The following is a 27,964-nucleotide window of genomic DNA, read 5'->3' as shown; positions in this document are numbered from 1 at the left end:
CATATATTTTAAACAAGGCCAAGGCCCTATCCTTTGCGCTTTTGCGCTTTTTCTTTTCGGACGGGGCTCTTCACGTTCCATCTGCCTTGAAAGTATTCAAAGCTAAAGTAATTGCAACATTGGCATATGCTGTTCCTTTATGGGGGACCGCAGTAAACTTGATGCCCTTGGAAGTAATTCAAAATCAGTTTCTAAGACGACTGCTAAAACTTCCTCAGTGCGTTAGTAACGCAGCTATTCGCTTAGAATTAAAAACTACACCTTTAGAAAATACTCTTTGGAGGCGTAGCCTTTGTTACTGGTTATCCTTAAGGCATAGGCTCCCGAATTTGTATTTGATCCAACGCCTCTGGAGAGATAATTTTCCCGTCCTAGGGGCAAAAGAGATCCATTCTAAAGTAGTGACCTGTGGATTGTCTCCATCAGAATTATTGGAATTGGACCTAGCCACAGCAAAAAAAAACCTCACTCAAAAACTTGAGGAGATTGACCTACAACAAAACACCATTTTGGGTAGTGGCACGTGCTCACCATTAAATCTTGGCATAGTGCCCTCACAGCTGATACCATCTTATTTGACTTCTTTGTCTGTAGGGGCCCACAGATATGCCTTTACAGTGGTGCCTCGCAAGACGAAATTAATTCGTTCCGCAAGTTTTTTCTTCTTGCGAGTTTTTCGTCTTGCGAAGCACGGTTTCCCATAGGAATGCATTGAAAATCAATCAATGCGTTCCTATGGAAACCGCCTTCAGACCAGGTCCGGGGACAGTCTGTCCCCCGACCTCTTCTGAAGGCTGGGGGGGGGGGACAAGGGCTTTTCTTCCCACCGCCAGCCTTCAGAAGGCTGTTCTGAAGGCTGGCGGTGGGAAGAAAATCCCTTCTCCCCACCTCCCACCCCGCAAGCTCCGGGGACAGGAGGGCTTTCCTCCCGACTGCCAGCATTTTAAAAGCCCCCAGGACAGCGGAGACTTCTCCGCTGTCCCGGGGGCTTTTAAAATGCTGGCGGGCGGCAGCAAAGCGTTCGCTGCCGCCTGCCAGCATTTTCAGATCGCCCCGGGACAGCAGAGAAGTCTCCGCTGTCCCGGGAAGGCAGGCGGGGGGAGCAAAGACTTTTGCCCCCCGCTGGCCTTCAGAAGAGGTCCAGGACCTCTTCTGAAGGCCGGCGGAGATTTCCCTATGGGCTTTCTTCTTGCGAAGCAAGCCCATAGGGAAATTCGTCTTGCGGAACGACTCAAAAACGGAAAACTCTTTCGTCTTGCGAGTTTTTCGTTTTGCGAGGCGTTCGTCTTGCGAGGCACCACTGTATTGAGGCAAGATTTAACGCCTTTCCTTCCAATGTCTTGAATAATAGATTTTCCAATGGTCGGACCTCAGCGGTGTGTGTATGTGATAATAGATCTATAGAATCTTTACAACATATACTATTCTGTTGTTCACTACATTCAGTTTCTCGGATCAGATTTTTGTCCCCTTTATTATTGGAAATCTCAGGTGACTCCTTGGAAACACAGCTAATATATTTATTGCAAGATTCTGATCCGAGTAGGTCCCTTTCTGTTGCCAGATTTCTGATAACAGTATTAGCCTATGAAAGGAAAAATGGATTACTCTATGATTATTGATTTTTGCCTAAATAATATTGATTTATATTGATAATTTGATATTTTAAGCGCTATATTGTTCTTATTTTAATGGAATTTAGAAACTTACGGTTTGAGATGTATTTGATTTAAACGTAATTTATTAATTTTATCTTGTTATACCTGTTTTGCTGTATGATGTACAGTGGTGCCCCACAAGACGAACGCCTCGCAAGATGGAAAACCCGCTAGACGAAAGGGTTTTCCGTTTTGGAGGCGCTTCGCAAAACGAATTTCCCTATGGGCTTCCTTCGCAAGACGAAAGCCCATAGGGAAATCTCCGGGACAGCGGGGAAGCGCAGCGCGTCTTCCCCACTGTCCTCGGACCTCCTCCGAAGGCTGGCGGTGGGGCGGAGAGACCTCCTCCTGCCGCCAGGCTTCGGAAGGCTCCTCCGAAGGCTGGCGGTGGGGCGGAGAGACCTTCTCCCCGCGCCAGCCTTCGGATGGCTGTCCTGAAGACTTGCGGTGGGAGGAGGGTTTTCCTTCCCACCGCCAACATTCAGAATGCTGTTCTGAATGTTGGCGGTGGGGAGGAAAAACCCTCCTCCCACCGCAAGCCCCGGGAACATAGGAGAAGCGCTGCGCACCTTCCCCTCTGTTCCCGGACCTGTCCTGAAGGCTTGCGGTGGGGAGAAAAGCCCTTCTCCGCACCGCCAGCCTGGCAAGCGGTCTCCATAGGAACGCATTAATTGATTTTCAATGCATTCCTATGGGAAACCGTGCTTCGCAAGACGAAAAACTCGCAAGAAGAAAAAACTTGCGGAACGAATTAATTTCGTCTTGCGAGGCACCACTGTATTGAATATGGGCCTATGGCCGTAATAAACTATCTATCTTTACACTGCAGTCCTACGCATTTTACTCAGAAGTAAGTCCCACTAAGTTCAATAGGACTTACTCTCTGGCATGTATCCTCAGTTTTCATTACTACTAGGACTACGGTATCCTGCCTTATTCCCTGACAGGGAGAACCAAGGCAGCTGAAATTTTATTTCATTCCATTTATCTGTTGTACATGATGTACATGTTGTACCTGAGTGCTCACTGGAAGGACAGATCCTGAAGCTGAGGCTCCAAGACTTTGGCCACCTCATGAGAAGAGAAGACTCCCTGGAAAAGACCCTGATGTTGGGAAAGATGGAGGGCGCAAGGAGAAGGGGATGAAAGAGGACGAGATGGTGGGACAGTGTTCTCGAAGCTACAAACATGAGTCTGACCAAACTGCGGGAGGCAGTGGAAGACAGGAGTACCTGGCGTGCTCTGGTCCAGGGGGTCACGAAGAGGCGGACACGACTAAACAACTAAACAACAAACATGATGTCTTCCCTTGCATGTTTTTTCTTTAAAACAATCCTGTGAAGTAGGCAAGGCAGAGACGTCAACATTGGCTGAAAGTGACAGACGTCAATGTATATACATGTGCAGTGAGATCAAACACTGGAGCAGCTTCCTGATAGAATGTCCCTGTTTTCATGGGAGAAACGTTGGAAGGTATGTTAGCAGCAATGAAGTGACTTCGCCAGGGTGTGTCTCACTGATGGGGTCCAAAGGAAAGCTGAGCAAGACATTTGGCACCAGCTTGGCGGCAGGAGTTGCTGGAAGGAGGTGTACAAAGCGCTATCCAACAGCCTTATGGACTTTGCTCCGGACTGGTGTAGGTTCACTCCTGATTCTTTTCCTGAAGATATCAGTGGAGGTTTAGGATCAGAGTTTTCCTTCTCCTAGATGGGCTCCCTTCCTAGGTTGATGAACTCCATCTGCCCGTTTGCTGTAAAAGAAGAAGTAGTAAAGGAAGAAGAAGAAGAAGAAGAAGAGTTTGGATTTGATATCCCGCCTTTCACTCCCTTTAAGGAGTCTCAAAGTGGCCAACATTCTCCTTTCCCTTCCTCCCCCACAACAAACACTCTGTGAGGTGAGTGGGGCTGAGAGACTTCAGAGAAGTGTGACTGGCCCAAGGTCACCCAGCAGCTGCATGTGGAGGAGCAGAGACGCGAACCCGGTTCCCCAGATTACGAGACTACCGCTCTTAACCACTACACCACATCAAAGGACCCCTGGATGGTTCAGTCCAGTCAATTATGGAGTTGCGGCGCTCATCTCGCTTTCAGGCCGAGGGAGCCGGCGTTTGTCCGCAGACAGCTTTCCGAGTCATGTGGCCAGCAGGACTCAACCGCTTCTGGAACAACGGGACACTGTGATGGAAACCAGAGTGCATGGAAACGCCATTTACCTTCCTGCTGCAGTGGTACCTATTTATCTACTTGCGCTGGTGTGCTTTCGAACTGATAGGTTGGCAGGAGATGGGATGGAGCAACGGGAGCTCACCCCGTTGTGGGGATTCGAACCGCCGACCTTCCGACCGGCAAGCCCAAGAGGCTCAGTGGTTTAGACCACAGCGCCACCCGCATCTGTGAGTACACCTGTCTGCTGTGAGTACAGCATGAACATAACATGCTCTAGCATATGCCATTCTGTATATGTGTAAATAAACCATATATCATAAAGGCACCACAGTCTCTGCTGTGCCTCATTTCCAAAGGATAAATAAATTGGAGTTCTTGTTATTAAATATACCAAGAAAAAGGCACACCAAGAACTCAGAAAAGCACAGAAAAGCTCAAGATACATGTTGATCTACCCATATTTAGTTGTTATCTCTGAGAAACGTAGGAAATAACAGGATATATTTATATTAATTCTTTAAACTTACACAACCCCTTAAAAATTAGCTGATGAAGGTGAATACATCGAAACAGGGCCCTGTCCTGGTTTCTGATCCATAATTGACTTCTGCTCATAGCTGTCAACTTACAGATTTGAAAATAAGGGTCCAGCAGCCTTAAAATAAGGGACCAGCAGCCAAAATAAGGGACCTGCAGCCTCACCTGTTCCAGGCACTCCAGTCTTCCTGTCCTCCTGCAGTCTGGTCAAACTCATGCTGGTAGCTTCGAGAACACTGTCCAACCAACTTTGTAACCAGAGGTTCAACTGAATAGAATCTGAATCACATGCACCACAAGGCCTATGCAGCCTCAACTTCAGATGGCTCCCCGGCCTGGCTTTGCACTGCAAAGTTTGCAGCAGCACGTGCAACAAAATGGCGTCCAGCATTCAAAAACCCCCTCAGCTTGCATTAACTAGCCACACACAAGGCATGCAAGCTCCACCCCCCAGTCGTTCTTAGACTTCTTATTGGGTGAGCAACTCAGCCAAGCAACACAGTTGGAGCCTCCCTCCTCCCTGGCCGGCAGGGAGGGAGGGAGAGGAGCTGCTTCCTTTGAAATTTAAGGGACATCATTTAAGTGACATTTAAGGGACATCCATCAATAAGGGACAGCAGCGGGACATGGCGTTGGAATAAGGGACACTTGACAGCTATGCTTCTGCTCAATGATTGAAACTAAGATCTTCACGTCGAATCTGACTATGGACTAACATGAACTTATCTCATAAACTCTTATCTTTAATTCTGTAACAAATTCTTGTGTTATACATATTCTTATGAGTTTGAGATCTCTGTTTGAGCTTGTAACCTCTATTTGAGTTTGTAATCCTTGTCAGAATACATACTTTGGAATGGATTAGTTTTTGTTACCGTTGACTATTGATTTGCGAGCAGGGACCACTCTCATTTCCAAAGGAAACATGAACCCTGGCTAAGCACCAGGAACCCATGAAATCTTTCACCATTTGGGTGGTGTGCAACGATACATAAAGCCCTGCCTGATTCAGCAAGCTTGGCTCCTGTTCTTCGGGCGATGCATGATTGCCTCTGTGCAAAAGATCTCACCTTTCTACAGAATCTGTTCTAGGGGTTCCTGAATGGGTTGAGATCCTATTGGGCCAAAAAAAAACTGCATCCAGAATTTTTGCACGTCACGCTAGAATGCTGATGAATTTACACCAGGGCCTTTTCTTTAAAAAATGATGCAGATGGAAGGTTCACAGGACTTGCTCGCAAATTTATTGACAGCGGCACAAATTATTATAGCCAGGAAGGGGCAAGCAGAATATAAAATGGAAGAAGGGTATGAAGAGGTATGGCATATAGCTATTAATGATAAATTCAGGGCCGTCTTTACCCGGGGGTGCAAGGGGTGCGGGGCACCCGGGCGCCGAAGAGGGAGAGACAGACAGAAAGAGAATGTGCCAATCTAGCGACAGGAGTGTGCACAGGCGCCTTCCCAAGAAGAACTCGTATATGCGCGCTCGCAAGGGCCCTCCTAGCTCCTAGGAGAGCCAGTGTGGTGTAGTGGTTAAGAGTCTGGTAATCTGGGGAACCAGGTTCGCGTCTCCGCTCCTCCACATGCAGCTGCTGGGTGACCTTGGGCCAGTCACACTTCTTTGAAGTCTCTCAGCCCCACTCACCTCACAGAGTGTTTGTTGTGGGGGAGGAAGGGAAAGGAGAATGTTAGCCGCTTTGAGACTCCTTAAAGGGAGTGAAAGGCGGGATATCAAATCCAAACTCCTCCTCCTCTTCTTCTTCTTCTTCTTCTTCTTCTTCTTCCTCCTCCTCCTCCTCCTCTAGAAATAAGGTTGCTCCCACAACGAAAGGTTGCCCAAGATGGTTCTCCAACGCATGCGCACAATGACCGTCTGTCTTATCTTTCAGGCACCTCCCTGCGACTGTCAGCGCATGCATGGAGTCTTTAAACCAACTCCCAATGTGTTCTTTGTCTTTAGAAAAGCTGGTTTTAAACAAAACACACACACACACAAAACCCCTCCTTTTGGAGCTGTGCAGGCGTGAGCACTATTTATCAAATGACAATAGCGACATAAGCATAATAAAAGTTAATTCGGGGGCTAAACTAATTTTTTTGCGGGGTGGCCTGGGCAGATCTTTGCACCCCTGCGGTGCATATACTAAAGACGTCCCTGGATAAATTAACATGTGTCATTAAGTTAAGACGGGGAATATGCAGGAGGAATGATTTTGGGGAAATATGGAAGGTGTTTGTAGAATTTGTGCCACGAAAATGGAAAGGGGGTCAAACCTGTGGTGTTGAAATTTTGGGAGGTTGGATAGTTACAGTGGACCGGTCTCGGTTTTGGGGCGCACATTTTTATTCTTATTTATTTATGATTATTACTTTGTCCCCCAAAAAAATTAAAAATAAAAACGATGCAGAAACGTGAAGTTGAACTTAGAAATGGTAAAGATATAAGAAACGAATGGACAGATGGTGCGTCACGGCAGCACCATTGTACAGTGGTACCTCGGGTTACAGACGCTTCAGGTTACAGACTCCGCTAACCCAGAAATAGTGCTTCAGATTCAGAACTTTGCTTCAGGATGAGAACAGAAATCGGGCTCCGGCAGCGCAGTGGCAGCAGGAGGCCCCATTAGCTAAAGTGGTGCTTCAGGTTAAGAACAGTTTCAGGTTAAGAACAGACCTCCGGAACGAATTAACCCGAGGTACCACTGTATGACCAGGGGGTGATATTGCAAGAGTTACCAAAGGAGACTAGCTGAGTTTGGCCTGGACATCACCGACCCCAACAGATTGACCTGGCTCCTTACAGCCCTCAGCACAGACTGACCCTCTCCTTTCACCCTGCTTGCACCTGCCTCCTAATTTATTATTTGTACCCCGCCCATCTGGCTGGGTTTCCCCAGCCGCTCTTGGCGGCTTCCACCAAAGATTTAAAATACATTAAATGTCATACGTTAAAAACTTCCCTAAACAGGGCTGCCTTCAGATGTCTTCCAAAAGTCAGGTAGTTGTTTATTTCCTTGACATCTGGTGGGAGGGCGTTCCACAGGGCAGGTACCACCACCAAGAAGGCCCTGTAACTTGGCTTCTCGCAGTGAGGGAACCGCCAGAAGGCCCTCAGCACTGGACCTCAGCGTCCGGGCAGAACGATGGGGGTGGAGACGCTCCTTCAGATATAACGGGCTGAGGCCGCTTAGCTGACAAGACCCCATCACAGTGGGAGCACAGAACCTTTTTCAAAGGAGCACGCAAGCGCAGTCTTGTTTCAGAGAGACCTTTAATTGCAATGGGATCAGTTGCCTGAATCACAAGCAGAGGATTGCGATGGCAAAGTTGGCTTCCATGGGTTTAAGGTTCCTGGGTTGCACAAAACCGGAGCTGTAGTAACCCAAAGCTTCCGTTCCACGGAGGGTTGCTCTCTATCTGGTTTTAGAGCTGGGAATCTTTTGGATACGAAGGCGACGGATGAGGAGGCGAACGTTGCCAGGATGTGGACCCTTCTTCTTCCCCTCTGCTTTCAGCGTTCCCCGTTATCGGAGGCCGCACCCCAGCCGACGGCAGTCCAACCCCTGTCCTGGAAGTGCTAGGTTGAGACAGCCACTGACCTGGCTGGCTTTGGGCCATGAAATCTAGCAGTTCGTCCAGGTTCTCCCGAGCGATGGAGATTCTCTCTCGGCTCTGTAGGATCAGGTAGGTTGGCAGATCCCTGAGGGAGGCGACGGAGGACAAATGAGAGTGGAGCTCTTCCATGCTCTGGTAGACCTGAGCCACTTTTTCCTGGAGGTGAGCGGGTAGCTCAGCGACGTGTGGCAGGAGGTTGCGGTAGGTTGTGTACAACTCGTCGGCCAGGACCCGGCTCATGGTCAAAGCTTTCATCTCCAGTTGCTAAAAGAGGGTAGAGTAAGGTTACCAGACATCCCCGTTTCATCATCATCATCATAATAATAATAATAATAATAATAATAATAATAATAATAATAATTTATTTATACCCAGCCCATCTGGCTGAGTTTCCCCAGCTGCTCTGGGTGGCTCCCAATCGAGTGTTAAAAACAATACAGCATTAAATATTAAAAACTTCCCTAAACAGGGCTGCCTTCAGTTGTCTTTTAAAGATAGCTACTTATTTCCTTCACATCTGAAGGGAGGGTGTTCCAGAGGGCGGGCGCCACCACCAAGAAGGCCCTCTGTCTGGTTCCCTGTAACCTCACTTCTCGCAATGAGGGAACTGCCAGAAGGCCCTCGGAGCTGGACCTCAGTGTCTGGGCTGAACGATGGGGGTGGAGACGCTCCTTCAGGTATCCTGGGCTGAGGCTGTTTAGGGCTTTAAAGATCAGCACCAATACTTTGAATTGTGCTCGGAAATGTACTGGGAGCCAATGCAGATCTCTCAGGACTGGTGTTATGTGGTCCCGGTGGCCACTCCCAGTCACCAGTCTAGCTGCCACATTCTGGATTAATTGCAGTTTCCAGGTCAGCCCCATGTAGAGCGTGTTGCAGTAGTCCAAGTGGGAGATAACTAGAGCATGCACCACTCTGGCGAAACAGTTTGTGGGCAGGTAGGGTCTCAGCCTGCGTACCAGGTGGAGCTGGTAGACAGCTGCCCTTGACACAGAATTAACTTTCGCCTCCATGGACAGCCGTGAGTCCAAAATGACTCCCAGGCTGTGCACCTGGTCCTTCAGGGGCACAGTTGCCCCATTCAGGACCAGGGAGTCCCCCACACCCGCCTCCCCCTGTCCCCCAAGAACAGTACTTCTGTCTTGTCAGGATTCAACCTCAATCTGTTGGCCGCCATCCATCCTCCAGGCACTCACACAGGACCTTCGCTGGTTCTGATTTGAAAGAGAGGTAGAACTGGGTGTCATCTGCATACTGATGAACACCCAGCCCAAACCCCCTGATGATCTCTCCCAGCGGCTTCATATAGATATTAAAAAGCATGGGGGAGAGGAGGGAACCCTGAGGCACCCCACAAGTGAGAGCCCAGGGGTCTGAACACTCATCCCCCAACACCACTTTCTGGACACGGCCCAGGAGGACCGTGTCCCCATACATAATCCTATCATTTCTATTGAAGTTGAAAAGTGTCCCTGGATTCATTGAAAAACATCTGGTAACCTTAAGATAGAGCCCTTTTTAAGTGGAGCAACAGTCCGCCATGGAGGAACAGGGAGAACTTCACCTAACTAAGGCCAGTGGCATAGCAGGGGTTGCCGGTGTGTGGAGCCATGCAGAGGGAGCGAAACGGACAGAGGATGCATGTGCATTCAACTGCCTAATGGCATCCACATCACACAGGAGATCGCAGCCACAGAGGTAAGAAATGAAGAGTCGTTCCATTGTCTGGAGAGTTCACTTCCTGGTTCACAGCTAAGGAAGTGCACAGCTGTATTGAAATTGTGCACCCCTAACAATTTTGCGCCCCCTGTGGCCCTCCCCACGCTACGCAGCTGAATGAGGCCCGCCCTAACACTCCCAGGCTCTCCCCTTTGATTGGCCCTTCGTTCTCAGGCTCCGCCCCTTATCTCTCAGGAAGACGGCTTGTTCCCGTAATTCCACCCCTCGCCACTAGTGGCAGTCTGAGATTGATAGTGCTTCTCAGTTTCCTCTTTCCTAGAAGGGCTGTTTCCGCTGATGGCAACCCACTGGCCAATTTGCCCTTGAACGTCTCCGTTCCTCACCAAGATACCTCAGGCATTAATGAGAGAGACTTCTGGAGGACGCTGGGCTTCTGGGACGGGGCCTCCATCTTTGTATTCCACTGCGGCAAAATGTTTGACAAGCTTTCAGAGACCTTTTGGAAGCTGGAAGGGCCCGGGCTCAGGGAGTGATCTAGCTGAGAGGGGGAATTGAGAGAGAGATAAATAGAGAGGGGGTTACTGCTGCGGCAAAACAAGGAGGACTCTGGCTTGCACAGAAATCCAATTACAGTGGTACCTCGGGATGCGAATGGGATCTGTTCCGGAGCCCCGTTCGCATCCTGAAGCGAACGTAACAAGCGACGGCGTGTCTGCGTGTGCGCGGGTCGCGTTTTGCCGCTTCCGCGCATGCGCGTGACGTCATTTTGAGCACCTACGCATGTGCGAGCGGCGAGACCCGGAAGTAACATGCTCCGTGCCGCGGAGCGCAACTTGAACGCGCTCAACCCAAAGCACATTCAACCCGAGGTATGACTGAACCGTATTTTTCGCTCCATAAGACACACCTTTTTCCTCCTAAAAAGTAAGGGGAAATGTCTGTGCGTCTTATGGAGCGAATGTGTGGTCAGTCGCTGGCTCTCTTTCTGGCCCCTTGCCCAGGCCTCCATTGTCGAACGTTCTGCAGATGGAGGTTGTTTGTTTCTCCATCAAAATGTGACTGGTTGATTAGATTATCTGTCCGGAAACTGTAGAAACAAGTCTCTTCCCTTTCCTAAAGAAGCTGCAGAACTGTGAGTTGAACCCCATAAAAACAGGATTTTTTCCCTTTGCAAAGTAAGCTCAACAACTTTGAGCTGATCCTCAAAAAAAGGGGCTTTCCCCCTTTTCAAAAGAAGATGCACGACTGTGAGCAGATCCCCCCCCCAAAAACAGGGCTTCCCCCCTTTCCTCCTCTAAAAACTAGGTGCGTCTTATAGTCATGTGCGTCTTATGGCGCGAAAAATACGGTACTGTACAGCATGCTAAAACCTGAAGGGCATCTGCTTCCTGGGAGTGGCATTGGCTGGGCTTCTGTGATGTCACAGAATTCACAGGGTGGACAGCTCTCCATCAATATGGCTGACACCTTGGAGCAGGCTTCCTCAACCTCGGCCCTCCAGATGTTTTGAGACTACAATCCCCATCATCCCTGACCACTGGGTCCTGCCAGCTAGGGATCATGGGAGTTGTAGGCCAAAAACATCTGGAGGGCCAAGTTTGAGGAAGCCTGCACTATCTCTGCAGCTTTCTTATGGCACCTGGAAGCATAGATTTGATCCAAGGCGGGAAGAGTGCACCCAGTTATTCTCTCCGCAGTCTTTACAACCCTGGACAGCATTGTTTTTTCCCTAGCCGTGCAGCCCCCAAACCACACACACAGACCATAAGTTAATACACTCTCCACAGCACAATGGTAAAATGCCATCAACAGGTCCTTTGAGAGATTGTTTTTCTGGAGGATTCTCAGAAAATATAACCTCTGCTGTGCTCTTTTCACCAGGTCTTTGCTGTTTTCTCCCCAGGTTAGGTCCTCTCTCAACTCCATTCCCAGAAATTGAAACACTGAGACTTGTTTCACACATTTCCCTTCAACGGTGGAGAATTTGCAGCGAGCCACTACTGCCCAATGTTCAGCCTCACTTACCATGTTCAACACCTGATCGAGCCGCGAGAGCTGTTCGTTGGTGTTTTTGCGAGTCGCTTTCAGCCGGTGCAGCACAAACCTGAAGACCCGGTTTCTCAGCTGGGTGGAAAGGAAGTTGATCCTCATGAAGCAGCCCTCCTTGCAGAGGTCGTCTTTTGACGTGTCACGCTCTTCTTTCTTCCCGCCAGCGTCAGCTGAGAAAAACATGCAGATAAGAGGTGCAAGGTGATGCAATTATATGGGGCTCAGATTTGGACTGGCACTCCCCGTGGATCTACGGAAGCGGTCCAATCAAAGTTCTTAAGGCAAATTTTCTCTGTACCATCCTGTCTCCCAAACGCATCATTGCGCCTAGAGGCTAATCTTCCCCCGGTAGAATTACGGATCTGGCGTAGGACACTTACCGTATTTTTTGCTCTGTAAGACTCACTTTTTCCCTCCTAAAAAGTAAGGGGAAATGTGTGTGCGTCTTATGGAGCGAATGCAGGCTGCGCAGCTATCCCAGAAGCCAGAACAGCAAGAGGGATTGCTGCTTTCACTGCGCAGCGATCCCTCTTGCTGTTCTGGCTTCTGAGATTCAGAATATTTTTTTACTTGTTTTCCTCCTCCAAAAACTATGTGCATCTTATGGTCTGGTGCGTCTTATAGAGCGAAAAATACGGTAACTATTGACTTTGCCTAAACTCAAATCCCCCCGGTCTAATATCCCTAGTGTTGCAAGATTGTCACAGGAGCGCCTGGACTAAAATTATCTATCAAAAACTTCAGTCTTGTGGCTTATCACCACAACAGCGTCTCACTTTGGGTTTAAGTAAAGCAAACAGTCTAATTTGTCAGCGCCTAAATGATAATCGAGCGTCGGAACAACTTGGCCGCAATAAGGAAATTTTGCCCATGGTTTGACTATTTTCCACCTTCCCATTTCGACTCTCTGCCATCCTATCTGTATAACCTAGCAATTCTAAAACATAGACACGCTTTTACTCTTGCAAGATTGAATGTCTTGCCCTCGGCTGGACTTGAAGGACTATTCCAACAGATTCCACACGAAAAACGCTTATGTCCCTGTGGAGATGGCAGTCCCGAATCGGTGGCGCATGCCCTTCTGGCTTGCACTCTTTGTATAGACTTGAGGAATGAGATTATCACCCCTCTTTTATTGTTGCCCAACCACTGCCGCAGTGTCCTTTCTCATGGCAGATCAAGATGAGCAGGTGACAGCAACCCACTCTGGAAGAATGGCAGATGAAGCTGATTGACTGTATGGGATTGGCAGAAATGACTGGCAGAATCCGTGACCAGGGAGAAGAGTCGGCAGAAGAAGATTGGAAAAAATTTAAGGACTATTTACAGAAATATTGTAAAATTAAGGAATGTTGAATGATGCTGGATTGAAATTAAGTGGTTTCTAGCTGTAATGGTATAAAGGAATATGAAAAAATGGTTCTTTATAAGTAAAAATTTAAGGTTATAATAACCTAAGATGTTGGATAGAAAATAAGGTGTTTTTATAAGCTGTAATGCTTTGAGATAAGGATTTGCTGAACAAATAATTTGAATTGGACTACAAGAAGGGGAGGTATGAAGAGGTCAGAGAAATATGTTATTGAAAATTAAGTATTGTGAACTATATGTGTTTTTAATTTTTTTTGTTTGTTTTTTGTTTGTATAAAAATTGAAAATTTTAATAAATATCTTTAAAAAAAAAGATGAGCAGGTGACAGCAAAGGTGGCAAGGTTTTTAGCTGGGGCAATCAGAATAAGATCCACTATTTGACTATTTATATATTTAATGTATTTTATATAATCGACTTTTTATTTCTATTCTTCGTATATCGTATTGTCTTATTTATTTTATAGCATAGTGCCTTGATTATTGCTTTCATTTTATGGCTCAACGGTCTCGTTAGTAAAATTCTTGTTAAATTACTCTTTTAGGGGTTGTTTTTCAAAGACTGGAACGGATTAATCCATTTTGCATTACAGTGGTACCTCTGGTTACGTACTTAATTCGTTCCGGAGGTCCGTTCTTAACCTGAAATTATTCTTAACCTGAAGCTCCACTTTAGCTAATGGGGCCTCCTGCTGCTGCTGTGCCGCCGGAGCACGATTTCTGTTCTCATCCTGAAGCAAAGTTCTTAACCCGAGGTACTATTTCTGGGTTAGCGGAGTATCTAAGCTGAAGTGTATGTAACCCGAGGTACCACTGTACTTTCTATGGGAAAGCACAACTTGGTTTTGGAATGCTTTGGTTTTGGAACGGACTTCCAGAACGGATTAAGTTTGAGAACCAAGGGACCACTGTATATTCAGAGAACAACGGGTAAATGATATGCAACATTGCTTTAAAGTTAAACAAACAACCTTGGTTGCCAAAATGGTTGCCTATTTCTCACCGGCGCTGGTGTCTGGTAGAGGAAGATAATAATTCAGCCACTCCTCAGACTTCTCCAGGGCTCGGTCGATGGTGTTTGCAAAGACCTTCCCAATCGGAGAGTCCACAAACGAGTTGATGCTATTTGCCATGGAGGAAGTGCTGGCATCCTTAATCTCGGAGGCGATGTCTTCCATGGCGTCGTGAAACGTCTTGTCTTTTCCCCTCTGGGTGAGCGTGGCCGCTTTGGGCTTGAAGCGCGTCATGTCTGAAGGGGCTGGCTCCACCCTTGCAGGCAAGGCCTAGGAGGTGGAGAGAGGTTAGGAACAGGATGAGAGGCAATACCGTGCCCTGAGCCAGGACAAAAATTGGCCGCTCCCTCCCCAAATACCGTAATTTTTGCTCTATAAGACTCACTTTTTCCTCCTAAAAAGTAAGGGGAAATGTGTGTGCGTCTTATGGAGCGAATGCAGGCTGCGCAGCTATCCCAGAAACCAGAAGAGCAAGAGCGATCGCTGCTTTCGCTGCGCAGCGATCCCTCTTGCTGTTCTGGCTTCTGAGATTCAGAATATTTTTTTCCTCCAAAAACTAGGTGCGTCTTGTGGTCTGGTGAGTCTTGTAGAGCGCAAAAATCGGCACTTCTTTATTTTCGCGATAATTCCTTTCGGTACGGTTGGTTTTTTAAATGGCTCTTCCCAGTAGCTAACCATATAAATATTGGTATTATTATTATTATTATTACTACTACTATTATTATTTGCACCCGTATGGGACAACTGCATATTATTATTACTACTACTATTATTATTTGTCCCCGTATGGGACAACTGCATATTTCTGCATTGCAGGGGGTAGGACTGGATGATAGGGTCCCATCCAACTCTACGACTCTATGATTCTATATTATAACCAAATATTTCATGGTGGTTTCTGAGATCAAGGGAGCAGGGCTTTGTACCCTTGGATACAAAATGGCAGGCTGAAACTTTCAAAACCGGTTTTGAAACTCAATTGGTTTTTTTGGTTTCTTAGACTTCGTGAGCCATGCCAGGGGTTAGGGCTATATAAAGGTAAAAAAGCAAAGGACCCCTGGATGGTTAAGTCCAGTCCAAGGTGACTATGGGGTTGCAGCACTCATCTCGCTTTCAGGCCAAGGGAGCCGGCGTTTGTCCACAGACAGCTTTCTGGGTCATGTGGCCAGTAGGACTAAACCGCTTCTGGCGCAACGGGACACCGTGACGGAAACCAGAGTGCGCAGAAACACTGTTTACCTTCCTGCTGGAGCGGTACCTATTTATCTACTTGTGCTGGTGTGCTTTCGAACTGCTAGGTTGGCAGGAGCTGGGACAGAGCAACGGGAGCTCATCTTTTCATGGTGATTCGAACCGCCGACCTTCCGATCGGCAAGCCCAAGAGGCTCAGTGGTTTAGACCACAGCGCCACGCGCTCCCCTTATACAATGGTTTTAACTGTCTTTATATGTGCAGTTTTTGAAATACAAGTTTTTGTTGTGAAATTGTTTTGAGATGCTTTATAGGAAGTGGTTAGTAGAAGAAATGGAACAATAAGTGTACCATGTTCTAGCTGGCCAAAGACTACCTTAGTTTCTGTTTGGGTCACAATCTCCTTTCCTGAGCGGGAGGCCATGGGAGGTTCGTAGTTCCTTAGCGATGTTTCCTTAGAGACTTTCTCTGCGGCTGCTTCAGGCTGGAAGCGGAAAGGAATGAAAGGGGCAGTGGTAAAAAGGGGAGCTGAAAGCTGGGGGAAAGTCAAACTGTGGCGCTCACAGCACCAAGATGCTGTGATGGCGACCAATTTGGAGGACTTTAAAGGAGAATTAGGCAAATTCGTGGAGGGAGAGAGGGCTACTGGGACACAAATTCTGGGGTGTTGAAAACGGAATGGGTTTTCATGGGTGCACAAGGTAAACACACAAACTGTTAACGGAGAAACCTGAGGGCTCCCTTGGACAAAAAACAAGGACACCAGCCAGGAATACCAGAGCAAAACAGCAGCCAGTCGGCTTGGTCTTTATTGAAGACTGTTGCGACAGGACTCCCACCTGCCACCAGGTGGAACAAAATGGAAGCCCTGAACAAAAGAGAACCCAAACTTTTATTGGCTGCTAATCCCCATGTTACACCCCCCCCCAACCACATCACTAATATATCACGGTTACTTCATGAAAGGGGAGGTCTGGTGGCCGTAATCTGAGCATCTGGGACCTGCCCCAGGGTTCCCCTTGCCTTCCACCAAACACCCATCAAGTGTAACAAAAGAGATATTTACATTTCCCTGTTTCCCAGCCAAGTGAATCACATCCTTTTGTCTTCATCTGGGTTTGTTATTTCTGGAATGGCTACCTGTCTGGCACTCAGGTATCAGAATACCAGGGATTATCCCTCAGGCAGAGGGGCTGCTGAGGAGCTGAGCTCACATGTCTATATGAATTTCTGAAGTTTTCCCAGTGAGCCAGTACATAGGTACATTTATCAGTGAAATGTTACATTTGGTATCCTGCAGCAAAGGCCCTTTGAATAGATGGGAAGAAACTGCGATGGAGTGTTTTGTGGGGACAAATCACAAAAGTCACAAAAGCAATTGTGCTGATTTTGGTAGTGGGCTGCATGCGCATGATATCTTCTGGAGGGGCAACCCCCCCCCAACCTATACATAAATTCCTGCAACAATACGAAACATGTAAAACCATATCTGAATTAGTACAGGGCAGCAACCCCAAAGCTATTTCGACTCTCTTGAATGACTCCAAATATTTCCCGGTAGTAGAAGGAAGTAATAATAATAATAATAATAATAATAATAATAATAATAATAATAATATCATTGAATTTTGGGCCATGCTGGGAGTTCGTCTATTTAATAGAAATTATACATCGCTTGGTTGTTAACACCCTCAAAATGGTTTACCAAGAGGGGGAAAAAAAACAATAAAGTCATCAGTAAAAACAGTTGAAAGCAACTATTTAAAACATATTGGGGGAAATAAACTAAGAACAGATTGAAACACACGTCCACACATCTGGGAAGTCTTGCCTAAACAAAAAGGTTTTTAGCAAGCACCAAAAATAGTACAGTGAAGGTGCTCGGCATCAAGTGGCAGGGAGTTCCGAAGTGTAGCTGCTGGTGGACTAAAAGATCAACCGGAATCCAACAGTAGGGGCACAGATGTCCCCTATTCTCATAGCTGTCAACTTACAGGTTTGAAAATAAGGGATCAGCAGCCAAAATAAGGGGTTTTGCTTAACTTATACATCAATGCGGCACTGATGGAGCCATGCTGCTTTTGCTGCCGCTGACTGTGTTTTGCAGGGGGTTGGACTAGATGTTCCTAAGGGTCTACAACTCCCACCAAAGAAGAGGGGCAGACAAAACTGATGAACGACGTAGAGATGGCAAAGCTTACAGGCAGAATTAGAAACCAGGAAAAGGGCCTCTTTAACAAAGAATGGGGAAGGTTTATAATTTAGTTGAAAAGCTGTTGTAAAGAGTGGCATACATTGGTAGGATGGACAGAAGACTTGTAGTAAAAATTTGAACTATGGATGGACAAATGATTTATACAAATAGAGTTATGAAAGGGATGCAGAGGGGGAAATTGCTACATTAAGATGCTGCACTGGTTGGAGGGGATGCTAAGCAGCACGTCGGGGCTGCCGTCGTCCTGGCGCGAGGAGTTCCATCGGCCCTTCCCCGCCCGAGAGAGAGGGAGGGAGACTCTCACACATGCCACCCGCGAGCCTGGCATGAAGTGGTTGCAGCGCCGCGGCCGCGGCTGAAGCACCGCCCTTCTGCGTCCCTCCCCATCCCTTCCTCTTCCTCCTCTCTCAGGCCTCCTCCTCAGCCGCTGCCGCCGCTGCCGCCTCTGGCTTCCCCTGGCAGCGCGGTGGAAGTCTCGCAAGAGAGGGGCTGCCTGCCCACCCACCGCCACCCGTCTCCTCACGACGTGCCCCTGAGGGGGAAAAGGGAGAGACAGAGACGCGGCAGCTCGTGCACTCTCTCTTACGGCAGAGGACCCTGAGCCACTGCTTCCCTCCCGAGCCGGGCGAACATGAAACCCGGGAAATTTAAGGTACATCATCAATCCGGGACAGCAGCTGGACACGGCGCTGGGATAAGGGTGTTTCCCACCAAATAAGGGACGGTTGACAGGCATGCCTATCCTTGCTCTATAACAGCGTTTCCCAAAACTCAGGTCTCCAGCTGTTTTTGGACTACAACTCCCATCATCCCTGGGCACTGGCCCTGCTAGCTAGGGATGATGGGAGTTGTAGTCCAACGACAGCCTGAGACCCAAGTTTTGGGAAACGCTGCTCTAGAAGCACGCACCTTCCATAAATTAACAGGGCATTGCCGCTCTGCTTCCCAGACCCCATTCTCTGCAAGACAGGCAACCTTGATAATACGGCACCTTTTCAGCTTTCGCTGCTACTTGAGAAAACATTCAGCAACCGTAAAGACCTGGGGACGTTGAAAATAAATAAATAAAAAAGCACTCTTCGCATTCTCAGGAGTCTCCTTCACTGGAGAGACCCTACTCCCTATCTCTGTGGGGATCTAAAACCCACCTCAAGATTTCCTGAGGAGACTAAATCTGCCAGTAAGCGTTGCCCTCCAGACCAGTAGGACTGATAGAAAAAAGAAACATTTACTCGATGGGCAGTTTTTTCCAAAGGCCCTTTGAGAGGATTCGTTGCGGTCAAAACCAGCAGAAATAACAAAGCAAAAATGAGTTCTTGTTGTTGCCGCTTTGCATTTTCCTTCCTTCCCCTCTGCAGCTTACTGTCTCTTGAAGAAGTAACAGACCGGATAAATAATATTTTTTCCTCGGGAAAAAATGAATGATAAAAATACGGTACCTTTTCCACCGCCTGGAAAACCGAAAACGCATTTGAGGCTGAAGCCCAGGGGATAAGCGGCTCTTCCTCTGACGCCTGCCGAGGGGGGGTCCTCGCTTTCTCCGGTTGCGGATCAGGGCCTGGCAGCGGCGGCTGGTGCATGGCGGCTGTTTCCGTGGGGGCTGCTAGCTGAGGTTCCTCCTCCCGTGGCTGTGGAACGACAGGCAACACTTGAGGGGATGGCGGCAGAGAAACAAGCGACCCCCTCTCTGTTGGCGGAGTCAGCGGGGTCACCCTATCCCTCTCTATAAATGTCCTCTCAAAAATCACCCACTCGCTCTCCAGGGATGGCACTGGGGGAGACATTCGCCCCCTCTGCGGGGGTGTCGGAGGGGGCACCCATTCCCTCTCTGGGGCTGTAAGAGGGGTCACCCACTCCCCTTCTGCTGGTGGCGGTGGTAGCATGGGGGCTGGTGGAGGTGAAGACGCCAGAACATATTCCTGTGAGCCTTTCTCTTCCGGTAAATTTTCTGCTGATGTTTCCTTCCATTCCTCCTCTTCCTAGCGGAAAGAAATCGCTTTTAGTACGGACTGGCACCGCAGAGCTTCTGAACAAGGAGTTTAATAGAAGCGACATGTTCTGTAGAAGAAATATCCTGGGAGCATACAATAATTTTATTATTTATTCCCCGCCCATCTGGCTGGGTTTCCCCAGCCACTCTGGGTGGCTCCCAACAGAGTATTAAAAACACGATAATACATCAAACATTAAAAACTTCCCAGTACAAGGCTGCCTTCAGGTGTCTTCTAAAAGGGAAAGGTACCCCTGACCGTTAGGTCCAGTCGTGGACGGCTCTGGGGTTGTGCGCTCATCTCGCTCTATAGGCCGAGGGAGCCCGCGTTTGTCCGCAGACATATTCAAGCATGACTGGTGGCCAGCATGACTATGCCGCTTCTGGCGAACCAGAGCATGCCGTTTACCTTCCCGCCGGAGTGGTACCTATTTATCTATTTGCACTTTCAAACTGCTAGGTGGGCAGGAGCAGGGACTGAGCAACGGGAACTCCCCCCGTCGCGGGGATTCGAACCGACATTCTGATCAGTAAGCCCTAGGCTCTGTGGTTTAACCCATAGCACCACCTGCATCCCTAGATGTCTTCTAAGATTGTTTATTTCCTTGACATCAGGGCGTTCCATAGGGCGGGCGCCACCACCGATAAGGCCCTCTGCCTGGTCCCCTGTAACCTCACTTCTCACAGTGAGGGAACCGCCAGAAGGCCCTCGGAGCTGGACCTCAGTGTCCGGTCTAGACGATGGCAGTGGAGACGCTCCTTCAGGTCTACTGGGCCGCGTCCATTTAGGCCTTCAAAGGTCAGCACCAACACTTTGAATTGTGCTCTGAAACATACTGGAAGCCAGTGTATCTCCTTTAGGACCGGTGTTATATGATCTTGGCGGCCGCACCCAGCCACCAGTCCAGCTGCCACATTCTGGATTAGTTGTAGTTTCCGGGTCACTCTCAAAGGGAGCCCCATGTAGAGCGCATGGCAGTAGTCCAAGCGGGAGATAACCAGAGCATGCACCGCTCTGGTGAGACTGTCTGCAGGCAGGGAGGGTCTCATCCTGCCTAAATGTGAACCAAACCACACCCCTACCTGGTCCCCACCTAGCTGATTTTTTAAGAAAAACAACGTACCTCCTCTGGCAATTCCTGGTGGGATGCTATCTTATTTTGGGGAGCCCTGTAAGCGGCAAGTTGCTCTTCGAAGGAATGTCGCAGCCCGCTCCCTGGTCCCTCCTGAGAAAAGCTATCTCCCAGTCCCGGGAACAGCTCATACTCTGATATCGTCATTTGCATCACCAGCTCGTTCTCATTGGTGCCCAGCAGCTCCTCGTCCTGCGACGGCTGCCTCTCAAGTCTCGATTGAGCTTCTGTGGCTGCGGGGAGAGCATATTGTGTTATCTTCCTTGCCCGCGAGCCCATCTAGGAGACGCCGCTTACCAGCTCCCCGTCTTCTCCCCCACCATTTTTTTTATTACCGTATTTTTTGCTCTATAAGATTCACTTTTTCCCTCCTAAAAAGTAAGGGGAAATGTGCGTGCGTCTTATGGAGCGAATGCAGGCTGCGCAGCTATCCCAGAAGCCAGAACAGCAAGAGGGATTGCTGCTTTCACTGCGCAGCGATCCCTCTTGCTGTTCTGGCTTCTGAGATTCAGAATATTTTTTTCCTCGTTCTCCTCCTCCAAAAACTAGGTGCGTCTTGTGGTCTGGTGCGTCTTATAGAGCGAAAAATACGGCGGTTTTCACAATATTATAAACAAACAAACAAAAACACACAAAACAAACAGAAACCATAGCCTTATTGACAATTACAGTTATTAACTTTGTTAAGTGACTTCTTCACTTCCCCTTGGTTGAATTTCATTGCACGTCCTTTTAACGGTTTTCCAAATCCCAATTTTACTTAAACATTAACATCCTTGGATCTTCAACTTATGGAATTTAACATATTAATTCATCCCTTAAGATAAATAAAATCCTAAGCCCATTAAGTACCTGAAAGCTATTTTCAGTTAATTTAACTTAACAAACCTAACTAGATAATCATTCAGTTTATTCCATTCTTCCTGATACTCCTCTTCCTTCTGGTCGCGGACTCTTCCGGTTAGGTCGGCTAGCTCCGAAAAATCCATCATCTTACCAGCTCCCCGTCTTCGCTCGCCCGCCAGTCTGGTTGGTACTCACTTAAATACCTCGTGGTTGAGGGTTCAAGGCTGTTGCTCTTGGTAGTGGTGGAAATCCTTCGGATGGCTTCATCGGGGACACACAGAATGCTACTTGTGGTGTGAGGGTTCTTCGTGTTCGGAGGCCAGCTTGGGTTGTGCAGGGTAGTATCTGAAAGCTGAGAAACGAGGGATGGGGAGGTTGGTTCGTAGAGTCTCCAAGCGACCAAAAAACAAGGTTCTGCTTCTTAACAAGAAAAGCGCTGCAGTCCCGGTCACTTACCGTATTTTTTGCTCTATAAGACTCACTTTTCCCCTCCTAAAAAGTAAGGGGAAATGTGTGTGCGTCTTATGGAGCAAATGCAGGCTGCGCAGCTATCCCAGAAGCCAGAACAGCAAGAGGGATCGCTGCTTTCGCTGCGTAACAATCCCTCTTGTTGTTCTGGCTTCTGAGATTCAGAATATTTTTTTCCTTGTTTTCCTCCTCCAAAAACTAGGGGCGTCTTGTGGTCTGGTGCATCTTATAGAGCGAAAAATACAGTAATCTTTTTTTTTTTTTTAAGATATTTATTAAAATTTTCCATTATAATACATTAAAAAATCAAAAAAGAAGAAACAAAAAAGTTTAAAAACACATAGAATTCACAATCCTTATTTTCAATAACATATTTCCCTGACTTCCCCACACCTCCCCCTCTTGTATTCCAATTCAAATTGTTGGTTCAACAAGTTCTTGTCCCTAATTTTTAACCTTTTTATACTTTATATTTTATATTTAGTTCATTTTGAAAAACCAATTTTGCCTTGTAGACATCAATGATTATACATCAGTGCTTATTCTTAAAGCCTTTTTCTAAAGTCGGCCTAAATTCCCTTCCACGATTTCCTCAATTCTCATACAAATAACAAAACAAGAAAAAAGCAAAACAGATTATAATTATACACCCTTTGGATTCCCAAACTCCACCCCCCCTTTCCCGGAAAAATACAGTAATCTTATCTACCTCAGTGACGTTGCAACGGTGGCGGGGCGGTGTCTGTGGGGGGTGACAAGAAAGCACCCCGCGACGGCCCTCTATGTACTGTTGCTGTATTTGGGCTTTATTTTGTTTTTTTATCTTATATTTTGGAAATGTACATCCAGTTTCTTTTTCCTTTAATTTTTTTGGGGGGGAGCCCCAAGAGAGTGGGGCCCTAAGCTATAGCTTGTTTAGCTTATACGTAAATCCGGCACTGGCTCAACCTGTGGATTTCTGCCCAGAAAATACGACAGAAGCAGGGAAAGTGCTTTCAAGGGGGAAAACAGCCGCCGCTGAGGAATTTCTGTGTGCAAACAACTCCATCACAGTTCTGACTTTGCTCATTGGCTGCGCTCCATTTACCTGAGGTTTAAATGTTGGCAAAAACACACACATACCCCCACAGGCATAGTTGGGGCTATTATGGGATTGCCCTAGGCTGGGAACACCAGCGAAGGAGGCTGTGGGTGCCCAGAAATGATGGCCTGGCGACCCCTGGTGTAGAATCATAGAATCATAGAGTTGGAAGAGACCACAAGGGCCATCGAGTCCAACCCCCTGCCAAGCAGGAAACACCATCAGAGCACTCCTGACATATGGTTGTCAAGCCTCTGCTTAAAGACCTCCAAAGAAGGAGACTCCACCACACTCCTTGGCAGCAAATTCCACTGTCCAACAGCTCTTACTGTCAGGAAGTTCTTCCTAATGTTTAGGTGGAATCTTCTTTCTTGTAGTTTGGATCCATTGCTCCGTGTCCGCTTCTCTGGAGCAGCAGAAAACAACCTTTCTCCCTCCTCTATGTGACATCCTTTTATATATTTGAACATGGCTATCATATCACCCCTTAACCTCCTCTTCTCCAGGCTAAACATGCCCAGCTCCCTTAGCCATTCCTCATAAGGCATCGTTTCCAGGCCTTTGACCATTTTGGTTGCCCTCCTCTGGACACGTTCCAGTTTGTCAGTGTCCTTCTTGAACTGTGGTGCCCAGAACCGGACACACTACTCCACAGTATTTGGTGTCGCCAAATAACAAGCCATAGGGGCCAAGTGGTTTGATTTGGCTCCCTATTTTTGGAAGGGAAAGTACAGTGGTAAAGGTAAAGGGACCCCTCACCATTAGGTCCAGTTGTGACCGATTCTGGGGTTGCGGCACTCATCTCGCTTTACTGGCCGAGGGAGCAGGCGTACAGCTTCTGGGTCATGTGGCCAGCATGACTAAGTCACTTCTGGTGAACCAGAGCAGAGCACGGAAACACCGTTTACCTTCCCGCCAGAGCGGTACCTATTTATCTACTTGTACTTTGACATGCTTTATAACTGCTAGCTTGGCAGGAGCAGGGACCGAGCAACGGGAGCTCACCCCGTCGTGGGGATGCGAACCGCCGACCTTCTGATCGGCAAGTCCTAGGCTCTGTGGTTTAACACACAGCACCACCCGCGTCCTTCGTTCCGGAGGTCCGTTCTTAACCTGAAACTGTTCTTAACCTGAAGCACCACTTTAGCTAATGGGGCCTCCTGCTGCTGCCGCGCCGACGGACCACGACTTCTGTTTTCATCCTGAAGCAAAGTTATTAACCCGAGGTACTATTCCTGGGTTAGTGGATGTAACCTGAAGCGTATGTAACCCGAGGTACCACTGTATTGTGACGTACAAACCTCATCTTCTTGCGTCCTCGTGCCAGATGTGTTGACTGGAGGGTCTTTTGATGCTGAAGTCACATGATGTTCGTCCGATGAGCTAACTAGACCCAAAGCACAGAACAAATTAAAGGGCTCCACTATCCCGTTTTCACCTCCTGATATGAATCGCTTGCAAAAGCTAACGTGCGGAACTGGGTGTAAGTTTGGGGAAATTAAAAAGGAAGAGAACCAAAACGGCACGTCTATCTCGAGGCCTGGAATTTCCCGGATATAAACCGCCCCCCCAAAAAGCTCAACTTTGGCCAAAAATGTCCAGATTTTCACTTTTTGTAATATGGCGAACCTATCTGTCCCTAACTCTGAAGCTGGACTTTGAATGGACACTTCTCATTGCTCCTCCTCGCTTGAATCCTGACTCCCATCTCTTCCATCGAGACCAGCACCAGACTGCTTCTACTCTGTAAAAGAGACCAGCCCCCTTGGTGTGGGGTTTAAATCTCAGCCCATGCCAGAAACCTCCGAGCGAGTTGCAGTTTGTGCCGCAAGGCAGAAGCTGGTGAGTTTGAGCCCCACTTTGGGCAAAAGATTCCTGTGTCACGGGGGGCGGGGGGGGGGTTGGACCAAACGATACCTAGTGGACCTTTTGAACTCCACAATTTGATATTTCTTTTATTCTTAAGAGGGGAACTGTAGGGATAAAAGAGAAGTGGAGATCCTGTACCAGGAAGTCTAAAGGAAGACGACAAGACCTTATATTTATACGCAACAGTAGCCGCAAGGCTACTGATTGCGAAAAATTGGAAAAGTGGTATTACACCGACAAAAACAGAGTGGCTTGCCAAATTATTGGAGTACTACAATATATCCAAAACAATGGGAGAAATTGGAAGGATCTCAAAAGAGAAGATAGACAGGGACTGGAAGGTGTTTAAAGGATACTTGCAAAACCATATTGAAAAATCAGAACTCCTGTTAGAATAAACAAGTTCCGTTTTAAATGCTGAAATACTAAATAAGATGGATAACAATGTGTAATAGAAAAAGAAGCATGAAATTAGGTCAAAGGTGTGTGAAAGAAAGTAACACTCTAACTGATTTTGAAATCTCTGATCCCAAAGATATATGGGAAATTATCAGGAAGACCCTCACAGAAAAAAGTGTTCTCGCCATGCTTGAGGTTGCAAAGCACAGCACCTGCTCTCCTATCCACCTAAATCTCCCTTTGTGTAGAGATTTCCAAAAGGGATACATGACAAATCTGAAGAAACATGAATCATGTAGGCTGTTTATGTTGGCCAGATTTAACATGTTTCCCTCGGCGGTAGTGAGAGGAAGATACTTAGCTATCCCAGAATCAGAGCGTCTCTGTAAATGCAGAAAACAGGAACTCGATACTCTAGAGCATATATTCTTTTCCTGTGATTTTGGCAGCTATGCCAGAAGACAATTATTTGAGGCCCTAAAATTTAATAGACAGTTTTTTACACAACCAACTGTTCAGGACCTGCTGGCGGACAGCGATGATCAAATTACTTTAATAGCGGCTGAATTTTTAAGTGCTGTCCATGAAGAAAGAATGGGCCATGATAAAGAGACTTAGTGGTTTTTAATGGTAGGTGATGTTGCTGTGTTGTATTATATTATTTATGTACATTGATTTATTTTTGGAGTTAAGAATAGGAGTGGGATAAATTGTGTTCGCTGAGCCCGTATTTTATACAGTCTGTATATGATGTTTGTTTGTTAATGTGAGGTGTGATATGCCTAATAAAGGATTTTGAATTAATTAATTAAAGAAAGTAACAGAAGTGGGAAGAAATTGCAATTGAGTAGATTGGAAGTCTAACACAATGGGGGGGTGAGGGGGAGTGGATGGTGATGGGAAAAGGAATTATCTGGGAGACTGAGTGTTATTTAAAATAAAAAAGGAAAAGTGAGGAGGCAACACAGCAAGGACGTATCCCTTTCCCAGACTGTTAGAGGTATTTCTGGGGGCGGCAGGGGGGTGGATCTGGAAGGTAAAAAGCAGATTCGACAGGTAGGTGCATCTAGAAGGCCAGACACACAGTTGGTTCCACGCCTGTCACTTCTCACAGTGAGGGAACCACCAGAAGGCCCTGGGAGCCAGACCTCAAGTGTCTGGGCAGAACGATGGGGGTGGAGACGCTCCTTCAGGGATACTGGGCTGAGTCCATTTAGGCCTTCAAAGGTCAGCACCAACACTTTGAATTGTGCTCGGAAATATACTGGAAACCAGTGTATCTCCTTTAGGACCAGTGTTATATGATCTCGGCGGCTGCTCCCAGTCACCAGTCTAGCTGCCACATTCTGGATTAGTTGTTGTTTCTGGGTCACCTTCAAAGGCAGCCCCATGTAGAGCACATTGCAGTAGTCCAAGCGGGAGATAACCAGAGCATGCACCACTCTGGTGAGACAGTGTGTGGGCAGGGAGAGTCTCAGCCTGTGTAAGGTAAAGGTAAAGGGACCCCTGACCATTAGGTCCAGTCGTGACCGACTCTGGGGTTGCGGTGCTCATCTCGCTTTATTGGCCGAGGGAGCCGGCGTACAGTTTCCAGGTCATGTGGCCAGCATGACTAAGCCGCTTCTGGCAAACCAGAGCAGCGCACGGAAACGCCATTTACCTTCCTGCCAGAGCGGTACCTATTTATCTACTTGCAGTTTGTGCTTTCGAACAGCTAGGTTGGCAGGAGCAGGGACCGAGCAACGGGAGCTCACCCCGTCGTGGGGATTCGAACCGCCGACCTTCTGATCGGCAAGTCCTAGGCTCACCATCAACTATCCTATAATTTAGAGAGAGACAGAGAAAGAAAGAGAGAGAGAGAGGGATGCCAGCCTGCTGTCCTACTCACTATCTGCCATGATCTCGGCCCAATTGGCAGGGCGCAAATCATGGCATCACCAAGGCAACGTCATTTCCCTTGCAGGCACAGGAGACCTGCAGCCTCCCCGCTGAGGAGCAGCACATCCCAGCTTCCCCCACCATTCCATCCATTCCCCCTTGTGATGCGGCGTGATGTCATAGGTGTGACGTCACAGATCAGGCACTGGGCCCCTGCTCTCCCTTCCAAAGTGGTGCTTTGGAACCATCACAACCGCAAAGCAGAGGGGGAAAGCGTAGGTAACCCACAGGGCTTGGAACGGGACCATTTCCAGAAGACCAGTCTGTCTTAGGGCCACCTGTTTATTCAGTGTTTCGAAGACAGGTAGAATGCCGACTTATTTTGCCTGCTTCTGTCTTCCCTCAGCTGCCATAAACTCGGTTGCTTTGTTCGGCCAGGCTGAAACTGCCCCGGGGGCAAGGAACTACAGTGGTACCTCGGGTTGAGAACTTAATTCGTTCCGGAGGTCTGTTCTTAACCTGAAACTGTTTTTAACCTGAGGTACCACTTTAGCTAATGGGGCCTCCCGCTGCTGCCACACAATTTCTGTTCTCATCCTGAAGCAAAGTTCTTAACCCGAGGTACTATTTATGGGTTAGCGGAGTCTGTAACCTGAAGCATCTGTAACCTGAGGTACCACTGTACTTGCATAAATTGCTTTTGTGGGGAGCATTTAAGTGTCAAAATCCCCACATATTTTGGATTAGCAAAACGCCCCCCCCCAAATGAACCACATGTATGTTATGTTAGACAAAGAGGAACTCA

At 47.7% G+C, this 27,964-nt stretch overlaps 1 protein-coding gene across 3 annotated transcripts; it reads right to left on the bottom strand.

Annotated features, from left to right (window-relative positions):
* Positions 1–7,617: 7,617 nt before the first annotated feature.
* Positions 7,618–27,301, bottom strand: LOC128405730 (fibrous sheath CABYR-binding protein-like). 3 transcript variants are annotated; one of them, XM_053372639.1, is made up of 10 exons: positions 27,170–27,301; positions 24,315–24,400; positions 21,660–21,816; positions 20,610–20,851; positions 18,935–19,474; positions 15,657–15,764; positions 14,080–14,359; positions 11,684–11,877; positions 10,050–10,196; positions 7,618–8,242 (listed from the first exon to the last, which is right to left on the bottom strand). In XM_053372639.1, the coding sequence occupies exons 1-10, from the start codon at positions 27,177–27,179 to the stop codon at positions 7,787–7,789; spliced, it is 2,220 nt and encodes a 739-aa protein (XP_053228614.1). In that variant the 5' UTR covers positions 27,180–27,301; the 3' UTR covers positions 7,618–7,786. The 3 variants fall into 3 exon arrangements, with proteins under 3 accessions (XP_053228614.1, XP_053228615.1, XP_053228616.1); XM_053372640.1 differs by having other exon boundaries at positions 8,140–8,242; positions 10,042–10,196; XM_053372641.1 differs by lacking the exon at positions 7,618–8,242 and having other exon boundaries at positions 10,087–10,192.
* Between the last annotated feature and the right edge of the window lie 663 nt (positions 27,302–27,964).

The sequence above is a fragment of the Podarcis raffonei genome, chromosome 18 (genome assembly GCF_027172205.1).
Source record: "Podarcis raffonei isolate rPodRaf1 chromosome 18, rPodRaf1.pri, whole genome shotgun sequence".
NCBI lineage: Eukaryota > Metazoa > Chordata > Lepidosauria > Squamata > Lacertidae > Podarcis > Podarcis raffonei.
This window is presented reverse-complemented; position numbering and strand designations above follow the sequence as displayed.